Source organism: Elgaria multicarinata, chromosome 10 (assembly GCF_023053635.1).
Source record: "Elgaria multicarinata webbii isolate HBS135686 ecotype San Diego chromosome 10, rElgMul1.1.pri, whole genome shotgun sequence".
Classification (NCBI taxonomy): domain Eukaryota; kingdom Metazoa; phylum Chordata; class Lepidosauria; order Squamata; family Anguidae; genus Elgaria; species Elgaria multicarinata.
The window spans coordinates 49,367,492-49,393,570 of NC_086180.1; the positions used below are offsets into that span (position 1 = coordinate 49,367,492).

Here is a 26,079-nt window from a genome sequence, read left to right on the forward strand (position 1 = left end):
AGACTTTTCTCCCAGGCATTTAACAGCATATGCTGACTTTATTTAACTGACCCCAGAATAGTTGTTTAAGATGGATATTGTCTGTTTTTATGCTGTTTATAGTTTTAAATTTTGTATATTCATTTTTAATGTTCACTGTTTAATCCTTGTAAACCACCCAGAGAGCTTCGGCTACGGGGCAGTATATAAATGTAAGTAAGTACTTAAATAAATAAATAAATAAATAAATAAATAACACAATAAATAAAATAAGGCTTTAAAATCAAAGCCAGCACTTTTTATTGGGCTGGGAAATGCACTAGCAAGCAGTACATCTGGTACAGAATTGGTGAAAAGTACAGGGCCAAGGACCAAACCTTGTGGCACCTCACTCAATAACTCTCTCCTGTTTGAGGAGGAGCCATGGGGGAAAGCCCAGGCACACTGAAGCCAGGTCCCGGCTGGCGGAGGGCTCCTCCAGCTGCCTCCTTGATTGGGGTGGCTTTGCCCGTCCCACGCACTCCCCTGGAACCACCCAATCAAGTGTTCCAGTTCTGAGCTAGTGCCTAGACATGGATAACAAAATTGACACTGGATCCAAGTCAAGAAATGCTTCAAGGTTTCAATTCTATATACACTTAACTGGGAATAAGTCCCATTGGGCCTTACTCCTGAGTAGGCAAGTATAAGGTTGCAGTGTAAGCAACCAATGTAGTTTTTTGCATATTTATTTCCTAGATTATAAAAAACGTAGCATCTTCAAACAGATTGCCTCATCAATGTGATGCCTCTAAAGGTTGTTAAATTGAATACTGTTTCTGACAGAAAAAAAGATTTACAAATGACCCACTTCACCACATTTTTGAAATATTCAACTACCGAAGTATTCCAGTTGATTTTAAAGAACACTTATTTTCATCTTCAGAATGAAGATTTCTGCAACTCTATAATAAAACTGCAAACTCCCTACCAAAAGTACCCCTATTTTTTCATTCACCTCAGGCCAAAGCAAATGTGCTGATATTAAAAACTGAAGATATAGCCCCGAGGGCTGTTTGCACAACAAGGCAGGTTCAATCTCACACATGCATCTGATAAACCATATGCAGAAGGTTGGAAGTGGTCTTAAAGGTGCAAGTGAAACGTGGAGTCAAAATGTACAGATGGAGAAAAATATTTGCATGGGGTCAGAAACTGGACTAGCATGGGGTAACACTTAAAGGGCCCCTGAATTTGACATGTTACTTCCTTCTGAACAGTTCTTGAAGATGTTGCAACTTTCTGCACCTGTCAGATATTTGCAAGATCCATCACAGAAGTCAGGAAATGCCAATATATGTAACAATAACAAAAAACAACTCTTGGAAGTCTTTCCTGGAATGGACTATTTCTGGTGGAGGCTGGCCTATTGAAGGATCAGTCACAGAACACTGAAATTTGTGAGGCTCTTCAAAATTTGGGGAAACTGGTGTAGAGAGGCAAGAGTGACAAATTCTACCTTACTGATTCAAAAATAACTAGCCAGAGCTTCTGCTGCAGGTTTCTAATAGTAGTTGAGCACAGAAAGTAGTCAACATATATTTGAAACCTGTTAAACTACTAATAAACCACATGCAATATGTAGAGGGTGAATGGTAATTCAAGGCATTTTAATTCTTCCTAAACTGATATGACAAAGGAATATAAACTATCAGTTCAGAGCATTACCAGCATTTGACAGCTAATAGACCCATGCTTTTGAAGGAAGGTTGTTTAAGTATTCACCACATACATTGGTTCATTGTTTGGAGGCAGGGCTATAATAATGATACCTGGGCCTGGGAATAGCAGTAGCAGCTGCAGCAGAAGGTTACCTATTTGTGGCATCTTCCTTTTAAGTACACATGCTGCAAAAGATTTTTCTACTCATAAAGTTTCTGCTTTCTAGAGAAACCTGACAGTGGCCCAGTGGTTTCATTGGGTCATTGTTTGGATTCAGGGCTATAAGAGTGACCTTAATAGAAGTATAGCTTCCAAATCACGTGAGGTAACATTTCCACTCTATTCGGCACTGGTTAGGCCTCATCTTGAGTATTGCGTCCAGTTCTGGGCACCACACTTCAAGAAGGATGCAGACAAGCTGGAAGGAGTTCAGAGGAGGGCAATGAGGATGATCAGGGGTCTGAAAACAAAGCCCTATGAGGAGAGACAAAAAGAACTGGGCATGTTTAGCTTGGAGAAGACTAAGGGGAGACATGATAGCGCTGTCCAAATATTTCAAAGACTGTCACCCAGAGTGAGGACATGGAATAACGGGCTCAAGTTACAGGAAGCCAGATTCCGGCTGGACAACAGGAAAAACTTCCTGACTGTTAAGAGCAGTACGACAATGGAATCAATTACCTAGGGAGGTCGTGGGCTCTAACACACTAGAGGCCTTCAAGATACAGCTGGACAACCATCTGTCAGGTTTGCTTTAAGGTAGAGTCCTGCATTGAGCAGGGGGTTTGGACTGGATGGCTTTATAGGCCCCCTCCTCCGTCTCACATTTGTGTGGAATTTGGCGGGGGGGATGGAGGAGGAAGATTCAGCATGAAGGAACAAAGTATGTCAAATAGATGCCAGTGTGAGAGCCAGTGTGGTGTAGTGGCTAAAGGGTCAAACTGGGAGTCGGGAGATCCGGGTTCTAGTCCCCACCCGGCCATGGAAACACACTGGGTGTTTCTTGGCCAGTCACAGACTCTCAGCCCAACCAACCTCACAGAGTTGTTGTTGTGAGGATAACATGGAGAAAAAACGGCAGGATATACAGTAAATGTAATAAAAAATATCATGGTGGATTAGGCTATTAAGGGCTACTAGTCCTGATGACTAAATATTGCTACCAATATGCCTCTCAATATCAGTTGCTGGGTAACATGAGCAGGAGGTTGTTATTGTATTCATGTCCTGCTTGTGTCCCATAGGCGTCTGGCTTGCCACTGTTGGACCAACTGCTGGACTACATAGGACTTTGGCTAATCCAACACAACTGTTCTTACTGGATTGAAGGAATGGGGGCCCATTCAGTTTTCAATGCCTTCAACCACTGAATCCTTCTGGACCACATTGGCACTTGTAGCGCAGTGGTTTCAGCCCTTTCTATCATATTTTGGCCAGAAGATGGGAGACTTCTGTTTGACATCACAGCTTTTGGTGTATGGTGTCCCATAGGGTTCTATCTGGGAGAGTGCATTTGGAGCTTGGGGATGAGGTGCCACCAATAAGCTGATGACACTCAACTCTATTTCTCCTTATCATCTATTACCAAGGAAACAGTCAATACTCTGGGTTTGATAATGCACTTGATGACAGTGAACAAGTAGGATTGAATCCAGACAAGACAGAGATGTTGGTGGTTATCACTATAAAGACTGGCTTGGAGATTGGGGTTCAACCCATTCTGGAAGGGGTTGCATTCCCCACCCCCCACCACACCCCTGTGCTATCTCTGGACTCTTCAGCTGTAATGGTTGCAAATTAATAAATATGTTGTCTATTTTTATGCTTCTATGATTTTAAATTTTCTATAGTGATTTTCAATGTTTAATGTTTTAATCTTTGTAAACCGTCCAGAGAGCTTCGGCTATGGGGCGGTATAGAAATGTAATATATAAAAATACAATTTAGTGCTTCAGTTGCAACCTTCCCTCAGTCTGATTTGGCAACAATTATCTCTGCCTTAATCACTTCACTACTGCAATGCACTCTACATACAGCTACCTTTGAAGAATATCCAGAAACTTCAATTGGTGCAAAAAGCAACAGCTAGGCTAACCAATGCATGCTATCAGGATCATATTAGTCCAATATTGAATGATCTGCACTGGTTGCCAATTGTTTTCCTGGCTCAGTTCAAGGTATTGATTTTAACTTTTAAAGCTATAAATGGCTTAGGCCGTGGCTATCTCAGGGACTACCTGTCTCATTATATACTCATCCAGTTATTAAGATTTATAGGATACTGCCATTTGCAGAGTATTCAGGATACTGCCATTTGCAGAGCTTGTTTGATGGGCACCCATGAGGGGCCTTTCCCCTGTGTCACTCCCAAATTGTGGAATGCACTCCCTTTAAAGCTATGATTGGTTTACACTGTCCCTACTTTTAAAAATTGTATCAACACACATCTTTTTGACTTTTAACTTGTTTTTAGTTGAACTGCTGTTTTTAATGACATTTTATTGTTAGTTTTAATGTTATTATAATTTTTTTAAAAAATGTTGTAGACTGCCTCAGTGATTTTTACGGAAATTATTATAAGTTAATAATAATTTAGTCATGACCTTAACAATGAAATCGAAAATCTTAAAATGGGAAAAAATGTGTTTTCGATACCAGCTTTCACTGCACAGAACAGCTAATGTTGTAGATTCCTCTCATCTTTTATTTTTTAAAAGGACTGAAAACATAAACAGGATTGTTCATTATTCTTAGAACTAATCATAGTAAATTATTGGTTCTATTCATTTAATTTAGCAGAATCACTTTATTCATCGGGACAGTTAAACTAACTGCCAGCATCTTTACACTAACAAAAAAGTATTTTTGTTCCTGAAAGGTTACAGAGGACAAACGCTGCAAATAGACTGCTAATTCAGTGTCTCTACCGGCTTAATAAAAGAGCCAGACCAGGTCTTGAACTTTTATCAAGATAAATCCCTGGCACCCGCTAATCACCAGATTGGATCTTCGCATAAGATAAAAGAGTAATTTTGGCATGGGAATGAACACACACACCTTGCGGTTTGCAAAAACCCACAACCTGGCAATCTTTCAGCAAGGTTTCACTCACATAGCTGTTACTGTATACTCTCCAGCTATGGCTGGAAAGTTGATAATCCTTAAGATATGAGGAGCGTTTTGATTTCTGACACAACATTCCTGAGATAAATGCAGGATCAGAGAGATGCTTTGAAATTCCCAGAGATACTTTGCTGTAAAACTACTACATGGGAAAAACTTTTAACAAGGTGTCTTCCCCCCCTCCCCACTCCAAAAAAATGAAAAACATTAACTCACTGGGCTTTGTGTTTTGCACCAGACAATACATTAAATATAAACCAGACACACTAAGTTCCACAGAGCATCCTGAAGTCTGCTTGTCCAAAGTTTCCCACTGTAATGTTAGTATCTTGGTGTGTCCCTGGAGATGAAAACCTCTTTTTGAATGTAGCTCCAGTTTCCTGAATAAGAGGTCGTAACCTATTCCACCCACCCTCACCTCAAAACTACAACAGACGTTTAGATGTCATCTGAAAGAAAACATGCTTTTTTCCATCAAATTCTACAATCTGAAGGTTGGACCACTTTAAAACGCACTTTACGAATTGCTCATTTTTAGTTTTTTCACATTTTTAAATGTAAGAATTCTGTAATCACAAATACGTTTTAGCTCATGTTTGATCATTTTCTATATTCTTGCCTAATATTTGGGGATTTAGGAGCTAAGTAAGTAAATGTCAGATACATATTACACAGACAAGTGCATAGACTAACTACAATACTAAAATTTATCTTAAGAGTAGATGACTTCAGCTTGTGTAACCAGGATAAAATGGAAAAGCAAAACACCCAACCATAGATTTTTCACCCAGTTGATTCACATCGATTCTGAAAACCAGATAACATACCTTTCAGCCTATGCTCATTACATTTGGCCTATGATACTTTACATTAATAAACTGAAGCTATATGATGTACTTCGTGGTGGTGCATGGTTTGGTAAAGGCGTATGAGAACGTGGAACTGAGTGCCACAGATGCTGACCATATGGTATACATTATCCAATGGGGCATAGACCACTTTAGAGTAAGGCAAACGGTATTGCATTGGATTGGATGGTGCACCCCTGCGATGCACTCTTACTGACTCATTACTATTATTATAATATAAAACAGAGCCAGGGTACTTTTTCAGATATTATTTTTAGCAGTTTGGATCCACTTTGATTCAACAAATGAAAGGGCTCCTTCTGATTGTTGAAGGCTTTTGATCCAGAGGTACATTTCCATTGACTGCACAGGGGAAGAGGCAATTTCTCCAATTCCTTGTGCAGCTCCTTGAAAACTTGCTCTGAGGGTGATGGCCTTGAGGACTGCAGGAAGAAGGGCAATCAGAGAATCACACGCCACCACCCATCATACCAAGTTAGAGTTCCCTGAGCAGAACTGTGATCAGGAAGTGCTCCTAGTGCTGGAAGCAAACTCTGGACCTAACCTAATGTGTACTTTTAATGTGTACTTTACTTCGTTAAGCTGTCCTTGTTATTATTTTTTAATTCTCTTTTTAAGTTGAAATTTGGAGATAAAACTCAATTTTACTGTCACACAGGAAAAACAGACTGATTTCTACGCAGAAGGAGCAAAGATAAACATTGGGGGAAATAGAGGGAGGGAAGAACAACTGTCTTGACAGGATGGTTTGTCTTTACAAAGACCTTCATAACTATTCTGCAATAAACAAGTTTAAAAGTGCAAGATTTCCCTTTTTATGATTTAACCTAGAAAAGGGTACCACCATCTTGCCTAAGGGAAGCATTAGTCAGAGTGAGGACAGAATTGCGTCCAACACCACCCTCTACACCCATGTAACGGGAAAGAGAACTACTTGCAATGCTTCCTTTCAGCCCTTGCAATGCTTCCTTTCAATTGAATAACATTCAACTTTACATTCCCATGTGTTCCATCCCTCTCAGAAACGTGTATATAAGCTATAAATTGTGTCATGAGGGACCAGAATCATTCTACTATACTCCAAATGACCAGGATCCAAATACAACTGTACTATCCCTAATGCTCATTAATTTCCCCCCTTAAAATAGAAACCATACATATCCTAAATTATAATTTTTAATTGCATTTCATTCCCCTCCTGGATTTTGGGCAGATTACAAAACATATCTGGTGGAAAATAAATTAGCTGCATTGAGACAACTTTCCTTTCCTTGGGGTTACAATGTCTGGGTCCCTAACTTTTATTTTAATTTTCCCAGCTCAACATATTACCACCATTGGTTTGGGGGAGGAGGGGACTCCCCTCCCCCAAACCTTGCCTGACCGCAAAATGCAAAAGCTCAGCCCTTCATATAGGAAACTAATCTTTGCCACATTATTTTCCTAATTGTTGATTTTTCAATGCCTTTTGATTAGCAAAGTAGAATATAATTTTGTAGCATTGACTTAACATTCATTTCAATACAGTTGTGCTTGTACAATTTTTTAATAATTTCTCAGGATCAAATGGTAATGAGTTCTTAGTACATCATAATCTAATTAACAGGATATTTTAATCCTTTGACATGCTTTCAGGTTTGGATGATGATTTCACTTCTAAATTAGTCTGTATTTCTAAGTTAGTCTGCAAAATCTAAAATACAGCTTATTTGTATGCTTGTGCTTTACATTATTATACTGTAAGGTTCTATTCAGAGTTGCAATTATATTTGAACCTGCTAAGTAAAATATTGGACGCAGAAGTTAAATCAATCCCCTGAAAATGCATGACTAATTATTTTAGTTTTGGATTATCTGCACTATCAGTTTAGATACTTTTATTTTGAACTCAGTTACTTACAATAGTTTGCAGAGACTTTAAAACTATTCCTTTCATAATACTTTATTTTGCTTTTTAAAATCCTGTGATTAGGTTTATTCTTGGAATGCATTATTCTGCCGCCACCACATCCGATCCTTTTTTTAACCTTCTATGATGCCCCATTTTATATTTACAAAATCAAAATTTAAAACTCCTTACCTGTCAAAGGACCGAAACTGTACCGGCTGTTCAGCAGCGGCGTCCCCGAGCACTCCGAGAAAAGCTGGTGGAAGAACAGCAGGGTCCACGGTGGCCCCTTCTGCAGGAGCGCTGACCAAGCTTCTCAGGATATCTTTTACATTGACATTTTTTGCAGCTTGCACGGAGGATGCAGTTTTACTGTCCACCTCACTCTGCAACTCACTTCTACTTTCCTGAGATTTATTGACTTCTGAAGAAAGTGTACATAGTACTTCACTGATTGCATCTGGCCCTGCACTGACACACTGCTCTTCTGCTTCTGTGACAGCCTCAGAATTGTGCCCTAATCCAGAATGCGCTTCCTCCTCAATACCCGAATCTCTTCTTTGCACGGACGCCATACTTTCCGACTCCTCGGCAGATACAGGAGCTGAGGTGGTAATAGCTGCAGGTGGGCTCTCTACATCTTGAAAGATACACAAAACACAGTATAAAATCTGAAGGTTACTTTAAAGAGGCCAAATTCCAGTGTGTGGGGGGTGTTGTTGTTTTTAAAAAAGCAGTGCAATACTCATTAAAAACTGTCAATTCACAATGAAGAGCTAGGAATAGTAGCTACAGTATTGTAGACCATACCTTGATCCTAACCACATTTACTCAGAATCAATGAGACTTATGTTGTGGTATTCACACCAAAAGGAGCAGGGGTATCCCATGCTGGGACAGGCACATGTATCAGGGCCCTTACGGTGGCTCATTGGGACACATCCTGGGGCTTTGGGGCTTGGAAGAGGCTGGGTGGGCAGACATGCAGCCAGTCCAAACAACCAGAGCAAAGTGATTCGGCAATATCATTAACTCTGTTATACCTACAATGCTGTGATCTGCTGGATCCTGCCACCTACTATTGATTTTCATGCACAAACACACAAATCTGTCCACCTGTTTGGCCAAAGGCTGGATCATCCCAGTATGGGTCCTCAGCCAAATGGATAGGGCAGTATCCTATACTGGCATTGTACCTCCATTGGTTTTCTTGCACAAACGGAACCAACTGCTTGTGCAACAGGAACTAGCAGTTCCAAATATAACCTTGGAAACCATGTTCATTTCTTGAACAGGGCATGTCAGTGGAGCTCCCTTCACTGATTTACCCTATTCTGGAAAGGAGCATTGTTGCTCATTTCTGGAAGCTTATGAAATCATGACTTCTCATTGCGCTAGTGGTCAGTTACTGCCCATAGTTGCAGTTGAACTGGAAACAGTTCCTTTTTATCACTCAAAACATGATTAGTATTTTGTATCAAAGCAGCACTTAGTATCTTAGTAAGTATCAGCCTGTCATTATCCAATTATGGCAGAATTTTTCAACTGATACATATTTTTGTTAGTGCTGTTTCCCATTTTCCTACCACCAAAAGTAGAATTCTGTTATGCCAAGAGATATATGAAAATGCAGAACTACAGTTTTCGAAGGCAAAGAATCCTATTGAAGTATTACAACTAATATGGTTTTTCACCTATTTAGCTACACACAAGGAAAGCCAACAAAATTATTAAAAATTAATGTCTTGGGTGGGAAGCCAACGCATATTTGAAAAATAAATTTTGCATGATTGCTCTCAAGTATCCCTCAGGGCTAGTAAACCAACTCAGTATTTAAAAGTAGTAATTACATGAGGTTTCTTACATCAATTTTCAAAAGTGGTAGATTAAATCTAATAAATGTTTTGAGCCTGGCTGTAAAAACAAGAAGAAGGAGCTTAAGTTTTCATGATGTGTGCATATGTTATATCTAGTGGTTCTCACCAAAAACAATATAATAAAACCTGTGAATGTATAGGTTCAAAATGATTACATATATTACTTTGAATAGAACCAAATTTTAAAATTAAAAACTTGTAACGTCTGTACAAGCAAGTAACACCACTATCCAATGGATGTTTATGCAGAGGAAGGACCCACTGTATTCAATAGGAATGCAAAAGTCCCAAACCTGTTGTTGCTGCCTTGAGCGACTGAACGGACTGAGGCCGCCTCCGTTCATCCTGAGGCTCCAAGATATCTCTATATTTTGATACCATGAGGACGGAGATAAAATATACCACAGCTAAGGCCAAGAACTGGGCCTGTTTGCTATCCTCCTGTAAAAAAAATTATTAAAAAATTATTCCCCGTCCCACATAACGCACCATCAGCTTCCACAAACTAAAAACAATTAGTACGTCCCACTATGGATTACTTATGAGAATCTACATGTGAGCTTTGAAATTGTTCAATTACTTGCATGCAAGCCTGATCTACATATGCAGGAGAATTATGTGGAAGAGTTCTGAGCGAACAGAAAAGATTGTGCCTGCCACTTCATATCACAGTTCTGAATATTTTTCTATACATCAGAACCTCTTTCATGAAGGAAACTAGTACCTCAGAGATAAAGTTTATAATCCAATCTTCCCCATATTGGGCTAGCTGTTTACCTGAATGGAGTTTTATAGAGAGAGACATAAGGAAACATTCAAAATTGTGATCATCCATCTAATCTACAACGCCAGAATTCTCCACCACGTTCTGCTGCACATGGAGAATGGTCTTCATGCTGGATACTATATGGATTGTTCCCAATCTAGTTGCAGGCTTGGTTTTGCGACAGAAACAGCCTTACTACATAACTGTGCTGGGAACTGGACAGGGGGAGGGTGTACCTGTTAGTTCTACTAGATCTCTCTGCAGCATTTGACATAATCGGCCAAGGGATCGTTGATTGTTATGTATTATGGGACTCACGGGCACTATTTTGTGGTGGTTCCTATTTGGCTGAATGCTCCCAGAAGGTGCTGTTGAAGGACTACTGTTTGACCCCTTGCATTGGCTTATGAAATTTCTCAGGGCCCTATTTTGCCCTCTTACTCTTTTCAACATCTATATGAAGTTGGGGGTGGTCATCCAGAGTTTTGGGGTTTCATTTCATTTCATTACGATGGTACCCAGCTCTATCTCTCCTTCTCAACTGATGCCAAGGAGGGTTGTGGAAGTCCTGAACCACTGCCTAGATGTAGTGAAGCACTGGGTGTGGGTGAATGAATGAGGCTCAATACTGACAAATCAGACCTTTTATTTGTCAGTAGACAAAACAACCCAGGACTGGGAGTACAACCTGTTCTGGATGGGACAGCACTCCTTCAGAAGGACCACGTGTGCAGCTTAGGTGTGCTTTTTGATCCAGCACTGATGCTGGAAGAACAGGTAGCAATACTGGTCAGCAGTGCGTTCACACAGTTTTGCCTGGTACCACCGTAGTTTGTGGCCATAGAGGTACTAATCACCAGAGCCCCCAAGATATCTTAAAATCGTGTGTGGCCTGGTTCTACTGACATCCAGCGCCAGAAGCAGGCAGGAGCGACGGGGAGGAGGAGGCAGCAGCAGGTAAGCGGGCAAAGCAGGGATAGAGAGGCTTTTCTGGGTGCCAGCTGTGCACCCAGCTGGCAAAAGTCTGAGACACCTCGGAGGGTCTGAATCTTGCCTCAGCTTCAGCACTGAGGCGAGTCAGGCACCCCCCGAAGTGAATCGGGGCTGCTTTGGGGGCTCCAAACCAGCCTCCAAGGTGAATCAGGGGGTCAGAGCACAGCCCTACTTGGAGGCAGTAATGGTCTGGATGAGGAAAAACAAACTGAAGCTGATTCCAGACAAGATGGAGGTGCTTACTGTCCAGGGCTGTAACCTGGGTTTAGAGGCATGTCAACCAGTTCTGGATGGGGTTACACTCCCCCTGAAAGACTGTGTTCGCAGCTTGGGGGTGCTTCTGGATCTGTCACTCCAAATGACAGCCCAGATAGATGCGAAGGCCAGGAGTGCCTACTATCAGCTTCGGATGATATGCTAGCTGTGCCCCTTCCTAGAGTCAGAAGACCTAAAGATGGCATTGCATGCGCAGGTAACTTTGAGCCTTGACTTCTGCAATACGCTCTACATAGGGCTACCTCTGTGCCTAGTCCGGAAACTTCAACTAGTTCAAAATATGGCAGGCAGGCTGGCCACCGGTATACCTAAGGGTGACCACGTTACATCAGTTTTAAAATCTCTTCACTGGCTGCCAATTAGTTTCAGGGTGAAGTATAAAGTGTTGGTTATCCTGTTTAAAGCCCTATGCGGGATCGCCTTCTCCCATACAATCCGCCCTGCACGCTCAGGTCCTCTGGGAAGGGTTTACTCCAGTCAGCCACAACTAGGCTGGCAACTGTTACCCCGAGGACCTTTTCTTCTGCCGCCCCCAGACTATGGAATGGCCTGCCAGGGGAGATTCGTCAGCTTAATGCTCTCTGAATTTAAGACAGCCATAAAGACTAGTCTCTTCCAGCAGGCCTACCCAGATGAATTTTAAACCTAAGAATTTTAAGATGCTGTGAAAGTTATTTTAATATTGTATTGGTTTTATATGCTCTTTTAACGAATTTTATGTATTATATTGTATTTAGTGTTGTTCCCCGCCTCGATCCAGAGGGAGAGGCGGGTTGTTGTTGTTGTTGTTGTTATTATTATTATTATTATTCGGCTTGGGACCACTATATATCTGAAAGAATGTGTTTCACCATATGAAACTGTCCCCAACTTATGATACGCAGGGGCCTTGTTATACATCCCACTACATAGAGAGGTCAATGTTGGTGGGTACACAAGATGAGCTTTCCTCTAGCAGCCGCCAGATTATACAACTGCCTCCCTTGGAAGCCTATTTACACTGTTTCAAATAGACAGTAAAGACTGTATTGTTGAGCTTTTAATGGATTTTAATGTTTGTTCTGTTTTATCCTACAAATGGTCTCCGCTCCTGTTTTTAGCTGATTCTTTTGATTTGTTATTGTTTTTATTGTTGCTGTTGTTCTAACTAATATGTATCTTGCCTTGAGCACACATTGGGCAGAGGGGCAATTTATAAACATGTCTAATAAGGAAAAATAAAATATCTAGCATGTCAAAAAATGATAAGGAATCAGGAAAGAAAGAGCAAAGTAGATGATTAAAAATACATTAGAGAGTCTAGTGGCACGTTAAAGACTAACGCGTTTCTTCTGGCATAAGCTTTCACGAACTACAGCCCAATTCAAACACTGTGACCAATATTTTGAATCCAGATTTAGGCATGTTGTGTGCCACTGGGCTGGTGGAAGCAAGCTTTCCCAACCCCAGATTCCCATGGCAGTCCCTTCATGCCCCTGAAAACACCACACAGGCAGTCAGATTCAAAGGGGAAGGAGAGATCCCTAAAAATTGAGTGGAGGCGCCTTCCATGAGTGGAGCCTTTCCAGCCATGGAAGGAAGATCATGGATTCATTGTACGCATCATTGAAAAGCAGTAACCACAGTTGTGTGGGTTGGATAGCATGGCAAACTACAGTTACCTCAAAGAATGGAAGTGAGCATGAAGAGCACATAAACCTGTGAAGAAAGTAAGAAGCAGGGAGCATGTAATCCCATAGGCTGCTCCTTATGACCACATCATAGTTTAGTGATTGACCACTGCCAATGTCTGTGAACATGTAAAAACGAAGTTTCTTTCACTATGTGAATTTACTGTCGCAACAATGAAACTGACCAGTGTCTTGCCGGCATTCCATTCAAAGAGAAGGTATTTAGAAGAGCTCTGTTTTGATGTTAATGGCAAGGGATGCAAAAAGGGTTTTTGTGCTATTTATTATTTTCTCATCTGCACAAACACCATAGGATGCAAGTCAGGCTAAGGGTGAGAGCCCAAGGCCTTGTACCTGGCCTTTCCATATCCATACTTTTTATCTACTGCATGTAAACATGGCAAATTTTACATAGCTTAATGAAACACATTACATTTAAAAAGGACTATGGAGTCTGGCTTTCTGTAAAGTTTCTGTCCCTGTTGACTAAAAGTGGCAGTAACCGTTAGATATAATCCAGTGCTCTGTGTCAAGTCCAACAGATGCCTCCACAGTTGTGAATCTCCATTGTTTGCCCTTCCTTACTCCTCATGGGAAGAATTAGTAGGGGGAAAGAGCAAGGTAGAAAATGCCTCATAGAATGGTGGAATAGCTACTTTTATATAGTTTATATTGACTTTTTACCTCCTATACTGATGGTTGTTATTGTAGTTTGTGATATATTGTGTGTTGTATTTTTATCTTTAGTCATCATGTAATGATTACTTTAGTATCATGTAATCTGCCTGGAGAACTCTTGTTATTGGGCAGACTATCAATATAATGCATACATATATACATACATACAATAAAAAGCTGAACCCAGAACTGGTATTCCACAAAAATCTAGAAACAAGCAGGCAATTTTGAATGAAGTAACTTAATGACCTAGTATTGGGAATAGAATAAAGAGAGAATACATGTGCTATCCTAAAGGATAAAAGCTAGACACTGGAAAATTCACATTCTATGAACCAGAGAGAGGGCAGTGTTTATAAAGTTGAAGCAACCTGCAGGGGCAGCAGTTTATGGGAAGCTTAAGCCTTTCATCCTGACCCCAAATTCTTGGTCTGCTATTCCCCACAGAGTTTTATTATTCCCATAGACACTCCATTAGGTTTTGGCACCATAGGAAGCTGTATAAGGGCTGCATTGGCTCAGAAAATCAAACTATAAAGAGCAAATGAGTAAGAACTGCTAACTCACTATATCTCTGAATACCACTGCACGAAGCCGGTTAATATCCATATCCTGCAGAAGTCTGTCAATATCCCTTATTGGAGAAATTCCTCCAGTCACAATATCAACTGGGCTCTGTTCAGAAAAAAATAGTGCATGTATTATTTTATTTTGAAAAAAATGATAGACGGACCCAAAACTAAAATTATTTCCACACCGTTACAAAAACAATGAGCTAGCAAACTCCAAGCAGTACAAAAAAATCAGTTAGATGAGAGATAGTAATTTTTTAAAGGGTTCTACCATCAAAGAAAACTGGGGAATGACTCTAGAAGAATTTAGGATACATACTTGACTCTTCTCTCCCCCTTCCAAAGACTGACAGCATTCATAAGTTGAATAATAATAATAATAATAATAATAATAATAATAATAATAATAATAATAATTTATATAGCACCATCAATGTACATGGTGCTGTACAGAGTAAAACAGTAAATAATATACAACTTAACATAAATGTTCATGTTATTCAAATGCTACGTTTTTCTCTCCAACAATTACATTGCTACACAAAAGCCCCAGAGACTTATCCATCAGGTCACAGAGATAACGGTATCAACATCTGCCTGCATTTAATGTCAGGAGATACTTGCCTTTGCTCCAGACCTTCCTGCTGCTATCAAGCTTTGTACTGTTTTCTGACACTTAACATTTTCTCCACTAGGTTTCATTAGAGCATGCTGCTGCTGACACTCCAAACAATTTCTGACCGCCACTGCACACACTAAAATGAAAGCATAGAGAGCGTGTTTAAAAGTAGTAGCAGTAGTCACTTTATGGTTTAGAGCTATAGGCCACCACAATATACATAAAGAGAAAAAAGGAAAACAACAACAACAACACAATACAATCACATTTTAAATATACATAAATACACATATCCCACAAGATCAGAATCATGCCCCCCCCCAAGCTGTTTGGGACTTGGCACATATTTTCTTGCTGCCAAGGCAAATTTTGGTACCTGGGCAGTGATAAAAACATCAGTGCCAGAAAGAAGAGCACATATCTGTTCTAAGTGATGTCTGTTTGACAGGCACCAGAGAATGATAGTGAGAAATTTATGCCTAGGATAGTCATAGAAGGGGCATCTTTTTTCTTTTCTTTTTAATTTTTTTCTCTTTATTGTGAATAAGGCATCTTAGTAAGTAGTGGGAAACATCCTCAACCTCCCCAGACTCAGAAATACGAAGTCTTTGATGGACTGGAGTATTGCCAAATCCAGAAAGGCAGAAGGCATGCATTGCAAATGCAATGCTGTGAATGGTTTTCTTAAAGGGGCCACAGTCAGAGTTATAAAGGAACTTTCCAGACCAAATGACATTTTATATAATGGGTACCAACAGGAGTAAGACATCAGTGAAACTATAACGAAGTGCAACCACTTAGAATAGAGCTAAAAAAAACAACCTTTAATCATCTGTTTAAAAGTAATAGGCATTGCTGAATTTAACATATCTATTGCAGATTAAACAAATGAATTTCAATTTTTCTAATCCTAATGTAAACAAAACTGATCAAAGGGGAGTAGGCTACATCACTTAATAAGAAGAGATCTGTTTAGCTCCACACAAAAGTCAAACAAGTTTTAAGAAATACTACATTAATATTTTGCTGGCATATTTTATTATTTATGGAGTGGTGAGAAATTTCACTGGATTGTATTTACACCCACATTGGATACAGTACTACTGGCCTAGTGAAGATGTAGTGTTCAGGCTGAAAGAATATTGGCTTACTTATGTCCACCATAGTTAAGGAAGAGTTTGTAGCCAAATTGATGTCAGGTGGGGAATTTCCCAGTTTACAATCTTAGTCACTATATGTAACATCAGTTGAAGTCTATCACAGTACTGAATATGTGGAATAAATCATTTAGTGTTTAGTAATTTTAGATAAGTTTAAATTAAGTGTTTCATACCACATCTGAGACTACCTCAAGTTAAAAAACACACCCATAAAACTGTATTGTAATGTTTGCCAATTATTTGCTTACCAAGTCGAAGACACTGTCGTAAAATTCCACCAGACGACATATTTTTCTCTGACTCAATTTCAGTAAATCCAAGGGAACTTGCAAATATTAATACATCCACAAGGCTAATTAATCTTTGGAGGAATGCTACAGAAGCTTCTATTGAGAGTCCTTGAGTCGGCTCAATATTTTCCAATTCATGCTGCATAGTGGAACATTAAAAACAATTTTATTTCTATAGGTTTCCCTCTTAGTTATTATAATTTAATGATATTGATGTAAGATTTGGTGCATCTATATATTGAGAGTAGTTTCTCAAAATTTCTCACATCACTTGACAAGGAATCTAATATGTTCGGGATGTGAATAATGTAAACCTCCTGAGGGCCAGGCAAGGAAGCTTATGTTAAATGGAAGATCTCATTCTTTTCTGATATGCTACAACTGATTAACATGAACCAGTAGCAGCTAATCATTTTCTATTTGACTGCTTATGTGAACATGGACACAAAGAAAATGAAGGAGATCAATACAAAGGTCAAAATCATGAAACAGGGAATATGTGAGGGTGGCAAATTTTACATTTTAAGTGAAGGTTAAAATTTCTCCATCAGCTTTATGTTGTATGTTTACACTATACGGCAAAATATAGCTACTATATACTTGGTTGTTACTTCAGTTCTAAACAATTTTCTCCATAGGTAGGGCAACATGACCTACCACTACCTTAAGGCATGGAACAGAACAAGCCACCAGAAACTAGAATGAAACAAGTTCCAAGTATAGTTGAAAAGCTTGCAAAATTTTAATACCTGGTTTCCCTAATTTATATCCATAATTGGAAATGCAAGTGGGTCACACCTAAAACCTGTGAGCAAGCAGTATGTGTGAACAGCCTCCTCAGAAAGGGCACCATTATATGTGAAGAGTGCAAGCTCAAAGCAAAATCAGCAGTTGCAACAACAAAAGTATAAGAAAATAAGAAGCCCCGTGCTGGATCATACCAAGGATCCATCTTGTTTTGTTCATACAGTGGCCAACGAGATGTTTGTGGGAAATCCACAAGTAGAACATGGGTGCAATAGCACACTGCCAAACCACACACACACTTGTGGGGAGGGTGACTGTGGGGAATGTGAAAAAACATAAAACACGGAATAGGCCACCAGTGCCAATCTGGTGCTCCTAGGCATGGGGCAAGTGATGAAAAGCTATGTATACATAGTCTTAAAATAGAAAGCAGAGCCAGAATACTACGCGAAAACGTGTGGGGCAGGAGGGAAGGCACATTTCTAGCAGAGAGAAAACAGGCTGACTCCAGGCTTCTGCCCCCTTAAATAAGCTAGACTTAAGTCATATGTACCTGCCCAAACCCTAAGATTATCTTCAGGGGTCTTTCTCTGTGATCCCCTACCAAAGGAAGCGAGGCATGTGGCTTACAGGAGGAGGACCTTTTCTGCTGTGGCACCGCGGCAGTGGAATGAGCTCCCTAGAGAGGTTCACCTGGCACCGACGTTCTTCTGGCACAAGGTGAACACCTTTTTATTTTCCCAGTGTTTTAGCAATTTACTATCCTAGTCTTTTAACTCTGTTATTTTAAATCTGTATTTTAAATGTCTGCATTGCTGCTAGGTTTTATTTTGCTTGTACTTTTGTGAACCACCCACAGATAAATAAATCAATAGGCTTGGCTCCGTGCCCAAGAGAAACATGAGTTCAAGATCATATAGCCAGGTTACTTGATGCTGCCCCATGGACCACCTCCCTTTTTCCTTCACTGCACAGCCATAAACAAGTCCACCTGAGCATGGGAGTCAATCTCCTATAATTCAAAGCACATGGAAAGGCACCCTCCCACAAAGCAGCACTTCTGCAATAGAAATTGAATTTCTTACTGTAGCAGATGTAGCAGCAGAAAGCAAAGGCAATATGCCACCACAAGCCATTATCATATTATCCATCACTTGAGAGATGAGATGAATTGTGTTATGTACAAAGATGACATTGTCACTGCTGTTCACGAAGTCCATCACGGTCTTGGTAGAATGGCTAGTCAAAAATAAAAACAATATTAACAAATGTAGGAGATATGTAATTTGACTTGCAGTTTTGGGAAGTGTTTATTTAGGTCATTATTATTTAGTTGTATCAGGCAGAAAACTCTCCTACAGCCAAAAACTGCACATTAGTATCCTAAACTGTCAATGCACCTTTGTCTTGACCTGAAAATGCCCTTTCCTTATGCTTCTAATCCTCTCCAGAACACAGACTGGCAACTGTGTTTAAGTGTGTGGTGAATAATTATTTATTATTATGAAGTCTGATTATCTACTGCAGCAAAAGACACTGTATAAATCATCAAAGTAAGTTTCCCTCGAGATATAAACTAGATCTGAACTCAAGCCTCTTAAGAGGAAACTAGGATCTTACAAAGAGCTCACAAACTTCCCCTTTTAAGAAAAAGGATTTTAAAGATATAAAACATAAGGAAATTTAATTCCGGTTTCAACAAATCAACACATTACCTTCCTTCTACAGTTTAAGTCTCCATCAAGGCACCTGTAGCATATGTGATTTAGTACAGATCGTTTGTACATTTTATAAGGATGGTTTATATTTAAAGAATAGTGTAATAAACAAGGTCAAATTACACAATCTGATAGTTTTCTGCTCCCAGAGTCTATGTACACACACAAAAATGTTTTGAATATTCTGGATTGTGCTTTTGAAATAGCACCCATGAGACAAAGTTAACAGCTATAAACAAGGGTGGGCAACTTGAGGCATTCCAGATATTTTGGCCCACAATTCCCATTATACCTTACCACTGGCTATGTTAGCTATGGCTGATGGGAGTTGCAACCTCAAAACATCTGGAGGACTACAAGCTGCCTGGCCCTGCATGCATGCCTGATTATTGCAGTAGAACAACATACTTTGACAGATGAATCTGTGCAATTAATTTACATGCAATTAAAAATTCATTTCTGGAGCTTCACTCTTTAATGTTCCTAGATTTAGGGCCGACCAATCACTAGGCAGAGTGAAGCAGTTGCTTCAGGCAGCAGATGCTAAGAGGCAGCAACAAGGTGTTAGGAGAGAGAGTTGTATTCCAAGTGGCCTGCCCTGTGACCCTAAGCTAGCTAGTTTGCCTTCAGGTGCAGTGGAGGATGCTGTTCCAATGGCCAGTATTGAAGATACAGTCCAGTTGGCATATGTACACAGAATGGGAGAGGGCACCATCTTGTTTTTTGTCTCAGGCAGCAGAATGTCTTGGGCCAGCCTTGTCTAGATTCAGGATTCTAAAGCAGCCAAGGTCACATGAAGGTAAGGCCCATGCAGCATTTCAAGTGCTGCTCAAAGCTTAGCCTTTTTGAGCCATTCTGATCTTACTTGTAGTGAAAGCAAACAGAGATCAGCTGAGAAGCAGCACAGCACAAGGGGAGTGGGGAAGTTTTGAGGAGAAAAAGCAATAACTTGCAGGTGCTGTTAGGTATTAATAAACTATTCCTCCTGCCACCCTCCCCAAACACATTCCAAGTAAGAATACATTCTTCCTGCTACGTAGCTCTTGAAGATGAAGAATCCCTATACTAAAAGGGCTGTATAGAAGGAAAAATTCAACCAAGGAAAGCAATTGTAGCATTTTGATGGGAATAACGGCACTCCAATTTTTTTTTAGTATACACGTCTATATTAATGTAATCAAGTGATCAATCAGCTATTATTATTTGCTCACAGCCCCAGTAAATTGGGCATTCTGACAAGTCAGAGTTCTTAGCTCAGTTTTATTTTATAGTTTAACTATTTAAAAATATACTTCAACCTATTTCTACCATTAGGAAAGGTACAACTCACGGGTTTTGGTTATGATGTGGAATCTAATGCCTAAGATTTTACAGAACATACTTTACCTTCTCCACATTTGTACGTCTGTTTCTATTGAAAAGAGCAGGTCTGTGAGTAAGCGTTGGTGCATTTGTGACCATCGGAATTCAGGAATTCGAAACATGGTAGACCTAGAATCCCTTCTTTGTCCATCTGACACAGCTCCTATGTTTTGACCAGATGAATCTTGCTGCCTGGACATCTTGACAAATAAAATTTATGTAAAAATCAAGTTGAAGTTCCAACTGAAATATTTCAGACCTGAATCCAAATAGGAATCTAAGTTTAGGAAAACTGTACATACCTTGAAAATGTAAAGAAACAGCCTGTGAAACTCAAATGACTAATTCTAGAAAGTCAATGACATTTGAGGACTACATTTTAGAAGTTAGAAATGGCAACTAATTATATAAATTCTACACACTACAGAGCAATTGTGCCACCATCTCTGCCAGCCAAGACAAATATAAGCAGCAGCTAAACCTTACCACATAGGGTGCATATATTGCTGCTGACTGTGATCTCCCTCCTTTGAGGAAGTATGGTGTGGGATGATGGTTATCCATTGGAAGGTGTCCCTGCAGGAGGGAAGCACTTAGGTACATCACTGTTTAACTACTAAATCACTTAGCATCACTGACCTGGATGCTAAAGGGATGATAAGTGGGTGAGGCATATTTAAGTCAATTCTAGTTTTAATTTAATTTTTTTAAAAAACGGTGTTTAAAGATATAGACATTTAACTGACACTTATGCTCAGCTTTATAATATTTGCAATTAATCATCTAATTTCCACAAAATTCTCTAGATTGATTAGGACAGCTCTTTTGCAACCGACAGTAGCCATTACGAAGTACACGTCTACTGAGAAAAGTCATTTAAAATTGGACATGTGTCAAATATCTTGTAATCTTATTAACATTTTAGATTAAGTAAACAGCAAGCAGTACTGTAAAACGTACCTCAGGAATAGTCCTAAGAGGCTGATTAACTTCCAGGCTTGCACTGGACTTCAACTCCAGTCTTTCAGTGTCTGATGCAACACTGGAAACATCAAGTTTGGCAATTTTCTTGTCTGCAGCCACCAATGTTTCTGAAGTAGGTGGCTGCATATTATCAACAACTGTTTTGGTTTGGGGATGATCGCTATTTTCTCCATTCGACTTCTCCACAACATTTGAATCTGGTTGACCCTTTGCACCATTTATTTCAGAAGTACTAACGACTGGCAAGGAGTCAGGCTGTTGTTCTGTTTCCACTGATGCTTCAGCACCTTTGGATTCTAAAGCCACAGAATCAGGTTCTTTCAATGGAACAGAATTCTCTTGTATTGCTGGTGTTTCCTGGCTTTCACACAAGTTATGTTCTTCACTGGGTTTACCAGTACATTCCTCTGAGGTAAAAGGTAGGTTGCTCTCCTCTTTTAAATCAACAAAATCTTCCTCCTCCTCCTCCACATCTGGTGTTAGCTTTTCTAATATCTCCGGGCTTTCAAGCGTCTCTCCGTCGATAGAAGGTGATTGTGCATCAGCAGCAGTTACCATTTCTCCCTCATGGTTTGTTCCAATCATTTCAGAGGTGGCTTCTGGGCTCTGTTTTGTCACTTCAGTCTGCAGAGGAATTTCTAAACAAGGTGCTTCATTTAAATCAGGCGTTCTCTGACCACTCTCTCTTTCTGTTCTCTTTTCTTCATTCATTTCTGAACTAATTTGTTCTTCAAAATCAGATGATCTAGCTTCAGCCATCAGAGGACTGTTTTTAACATTCCCATCCCTATCATCATTTGCAGAAGTATCAGCTTCTTTTATTTCCAGACGTTGGTGCCCTTCTGTAACTTCAGCTTCTTTACCACTACCTGAGACAGTTCTGAGCAGGGTTGATGGACCAGCACTGCTGCCGTCGTCTCCTTTCTCTTGATATTCCCTGAACATCTGAGAAAGGCTCTCTTTGTGTATTTCAAAAGTTACCTTTAAAAAGAACGATTTCAATTTGGTAAATATTTAAAGTTTACAGTATCCTACGCAGTTAAAGTTGGAACAACCTACAAATTCTATTACGAAGTTTTTACTCAGTGGATGAGTTTAATATACAAATTTGCAGGGCAATCTTACATAGATGTCATCATGACCATGTATCTCAAGATAACCTTTATTGTACCAATACAAATTGACTCACGGAATATTGTCTAATCTTCTGGATTTTAGGTTAACACTTCATAAGAATAGATCTCTATCTGAAGGTCTGGCATAGATTTCGTTTTAACCAGAGCTCAAGCCTAGATAGAACCTTTTTTTAATCTTAAGGGTATTCTTTGAAACATAAGGCGTTTATTTTATTTAATGGAGAGTGTGTTTGGCCATAGGATTGTTCATTTTCCTGTCTCTGACCTCATAACCAGGAAACCATGCTCCCCTCCCCCTCCTATACCATGGAGACAAGGTAAAGGGGGAGGGGAGGAGAATGGGGTGTTGGCCATACAATCTTTCCTATGGCTGCCCCAGTTTCCTTCCTTCTCTCTCCGAAATCACCTGTCTAACAGAAATGCAGGGTGGCTGGAGAGCTGAGGCAAAGATTGCCTTCGCAGTCCAGCCCCCCTACACTGGATACTCGGCAGTCTCTGAGTTCGGAGGCTGCTGACTATCTTCATAGGATTGCAACCATAAACATACTCAAACTGTCTTACAGCAAAAACATACCAAAAGTATTTAAAACAGCTAAAAACAATGTAAAATAAGATCCAGTAAGTTGCAATGTAAATCCTCCTCAGTCATTCAAATCACACAATTACAATCATACAAAGTGGGAACCTTCACTGGCCCTGCCCTCAGCAATCAGTCACCCCCCCCCCCACTGAGTATGCATCTTGTGCAATCATGGCACCATATATGGTGAGAACCTACATGTGTAGAGCAGAGCTTCCTGCTACAGATGTCCCCCCAGTGTGTGGGAGGCAGGGCAGACAGGAATAAAATGGGAGCAGAACATATATTAATATGTAAAGACCTTTAGCCTTATGGGCAGGGTCAATTGTATGGATCTTCAAGATGAAGTTGTGACAATTTAATGTTAAGGATTTGCACAATGACCCTGTATATATAGTTGAGAGCCATATGGAAGGGTTAATAGCTGCACCGTGAAATTAGGCTCCCACACCATTCCTGTAACTTTTAAAAGATTGCATGTCTCAAGGCAAGATCCCCACAGATTAACTCATTTTTCATCTCACTTATTAAGCCGCAGAGATAAATATGGCAAAGATATAAACTGATTAAAATAGAAGAATTATATACTTATTCTCAGAGTATTCTAATGGATGAAATGCTTCCCTAGAACCAACCAAGCACATGTTTAATTTTATTTTTATAAATTCATTACTTTTATGCTATATATAATAAAATCTCCACACTACACTACTCATCAAATGATATACAGGAGACATGATAATGTCAGCGTAGTATGAAGAATTTCCCTGGGAAGAGTTTGAGTTACTTGCATTGAATATGCAATCGCCAACATCAGAGAAAATAGATGGGCTGAAAGTAAAGTAAAATCTCTAGGTAGACACATGCACACCTACTGAACATACGGCAATGGCTGTTTGTTAAGCAAATGTGAATCAGTATTTTGTTCCTAGTTCCTATCATGCATTCATACTCTTCTGTTTAGTTCACTCTATCTTCTCTATGTCAGCAATATAGTTTTTCATTCTTCCTGACAAAGGTGAGATGAGTCGAGAGATTTATACCTCAGGTTTTTAAGATTCATTTCCCAAAGAGATGCCCTAAGCCCTGTAGAGTTTTTCATCAGCTAACTTGGTATCTGCAGCATTAAATATTCCCTTAGGCAAACCAGTCTCAGGGAAGTAAGCTTTGTCAAGGAAATGCATGGACACTTTCTCATCCAGTAACACATTACATATTCTTCTCCCGGATCTTAGTAAGAAAGTACATGTCTAACTGCTGTAGGAAACAGAGACTAATAATAGGAAACAACTGCCAGAAGCTTTTCTTTTTGTACAACCACAGATTCCTTAGCAAGAGGGTATATGACATGTAGGATTTTTCTCTGCTTCAGCGTGCACCAATATACATTATAAAAGAGAAGAAATAGATAATGACCTATCACTAACCAGGATAAAATGAGTCTTTGATGTATCATTTATGTTTTATTTATTTATTTATTTATTTATTTGTTAATTATTTATAATATTTATATACTGCTCCCCATTCAAAATTTCAGAGCAGTGTACAAGATAAAATAAAATAAAAATGGAATAAAAACACATTAAAAATGTTTTTAAAAGAAGCAAAATGCAAAGTGAACCATGGCTGGTCATCAAGGGAAGTCTTCCTGGAACAATGACTTTTCAGGAGGCGCCGAAAGGAATACAAAGTTGGCACCTGCCTGACCTCCAGAGGCAGGGAATTTCATAGGCTACCACGCTGAAGGCTCTTCCCCTGGTGGACTCCAATTGGAGGATGAGTCTATGTGGAACCACCTGGAGCATTTATACTCTACCTTTCTATGAAAAACCCTCATGGTGTGGTTTACTAACCAAAACTGACATTTTACTAATCCATACATGATAGAGGGGAAAACAGAAACTTTCATAGGAAGCTACCATATGCTGAAAGTCAGACTACTGAAACATATATCAAGAACTATCTACTAAGGCTGCAAGTGGCTCCCAAAATCAGTTTCTTCAACCAAGGTTTTGCCTGCTTAGAAATATCTATGTACTGTGAATGAGCTTTCCTTCATCACTAACCATTTTTGAAGGGAACAGGCAGATATACCTTGCACATAAGAACATAAGAAGAGCCATGCTGGATCAGACCAAGGGTCCATGTAGTCCAGCATTCTGTTCACAGAGTGATTGACCAGGAACCCAAGCACAGGATACAGGTTCAACAACACCCTACTGCCCATGTTCCCCAGCAACTGGTGTATACAAGTTTACTGATCTCCTTGCCTTTAGCTGACCTTCTTTAATGTTATGAAGTATGCCCAACAGGATTATTATTATTATTATTATTTTATTATTATTATTTATTTATATAGCACCATCAATGTACATGGTGCTGTACAGATTACACAGTAAATAGCAAGACCCTGCCGCATAGGCTTACTATCTAATAAAGTTGTAGTAAACAGTAAGGAGGGAAAGAGAATGCAAACAGGCACAGGGAAGTGTAAACAGGCACCGGGTAGGGTGAGGCTAACAGTATAGAGTCAGAACAAACTCAATATTTAAAGCTATAGGGAAAAGAAAAGTTTTTAGCTGAGTTTTAAAAGCAGTGATTGAGTTGGTAGTTCTCAAGTGTTCTGGAAGAGCATTCCAGGCATAAGGGGCAGCAGAAGAAAAAGGACGAAGCCGAGTAAGGGAAGTGGAGGTCCTTGGGCAGGCGAGAAGCATGGCATCAGAGGAGCGGAGAGCACGAGCGGGGCAATAGTGTGAGATGAGAGAGGAGAGATAGGAAGGAGCTAGACCGTGAAAAGCTTTGAAGGTCAGCAGGAGAAGTTTATATTGGATTCTGGAGTGAATTGGAAGCCAATGAAGAGATTTCAGAAGTGGAGTGACATGGTCAGAGCGGCGGACCAAGAAGATGATCTTAGAGGCAGAGTGGTGGACAGAGACCAGCGGACTGATGTGAGACGAGGGAAGGCCAGAGAGAAGAAGGTTGCAGTAGTCCAACCGAGAGATAACCAGTGCGTGAACGAGAGTCTTGGCAGAAGAGACAGACAAAAATGGTCGAATCCTGGCAATATTATACAGGAAGAAACGACAGGATT

The 26,079-nt window shown here is 39.9% G+C and overlaps 1 protein-coding gene across 3 annotated transcripts in view; it reads right to left on the reverse strand.

Annotated features, from left to right (window-relative positions):
• The window catches only part of LRBA (LPS responsive beige-like anchor protein), a 424,729-nt gene that overhangs the window by 308,400 nt on the left and 90,250 nt on the right, over window positions 1–26,079 (reverse strand). For all 3 annotated transcript variants that reach the window (XM_063136108.1, XM_063136109.1, XM_063136107.1), the window contains exons 23-30: window positions 21,249–22,253; window positions 20,313–20,488; window positions 18,294–18,447; window positions 16,420–16,600; window positions 15,017–15,147; window positions 14,388–14,495; window positions 9,731–9,878; window positions 7,753–8,200 (exon numbers count right to left, since the gene is read on the reverse strand). In XM_063136108.1, coding sequence (XP_062992178.1) covers window positions 7,753–8,200; window positions 9,731–9,878; window positions 14,388–14,495; window positions 15,017–15,147; window positions 16,420–16,600; window positions 18,294–18,447; window positions 20,313–20,488; window positions 21,249–22,253 — 2,351 coding nt within the window. The remainder of the gene's footprint in view (window positions 1–7,752; window positions 8,201–9,730; window positions 9,879–14,387; window positions 14,496–15,016; window positions 15,148–16,419; window positions 16,601–18,293; window positions 18,448–20,312; window positions 20,489–21,248; window positions 22,254–26,079) is intronic.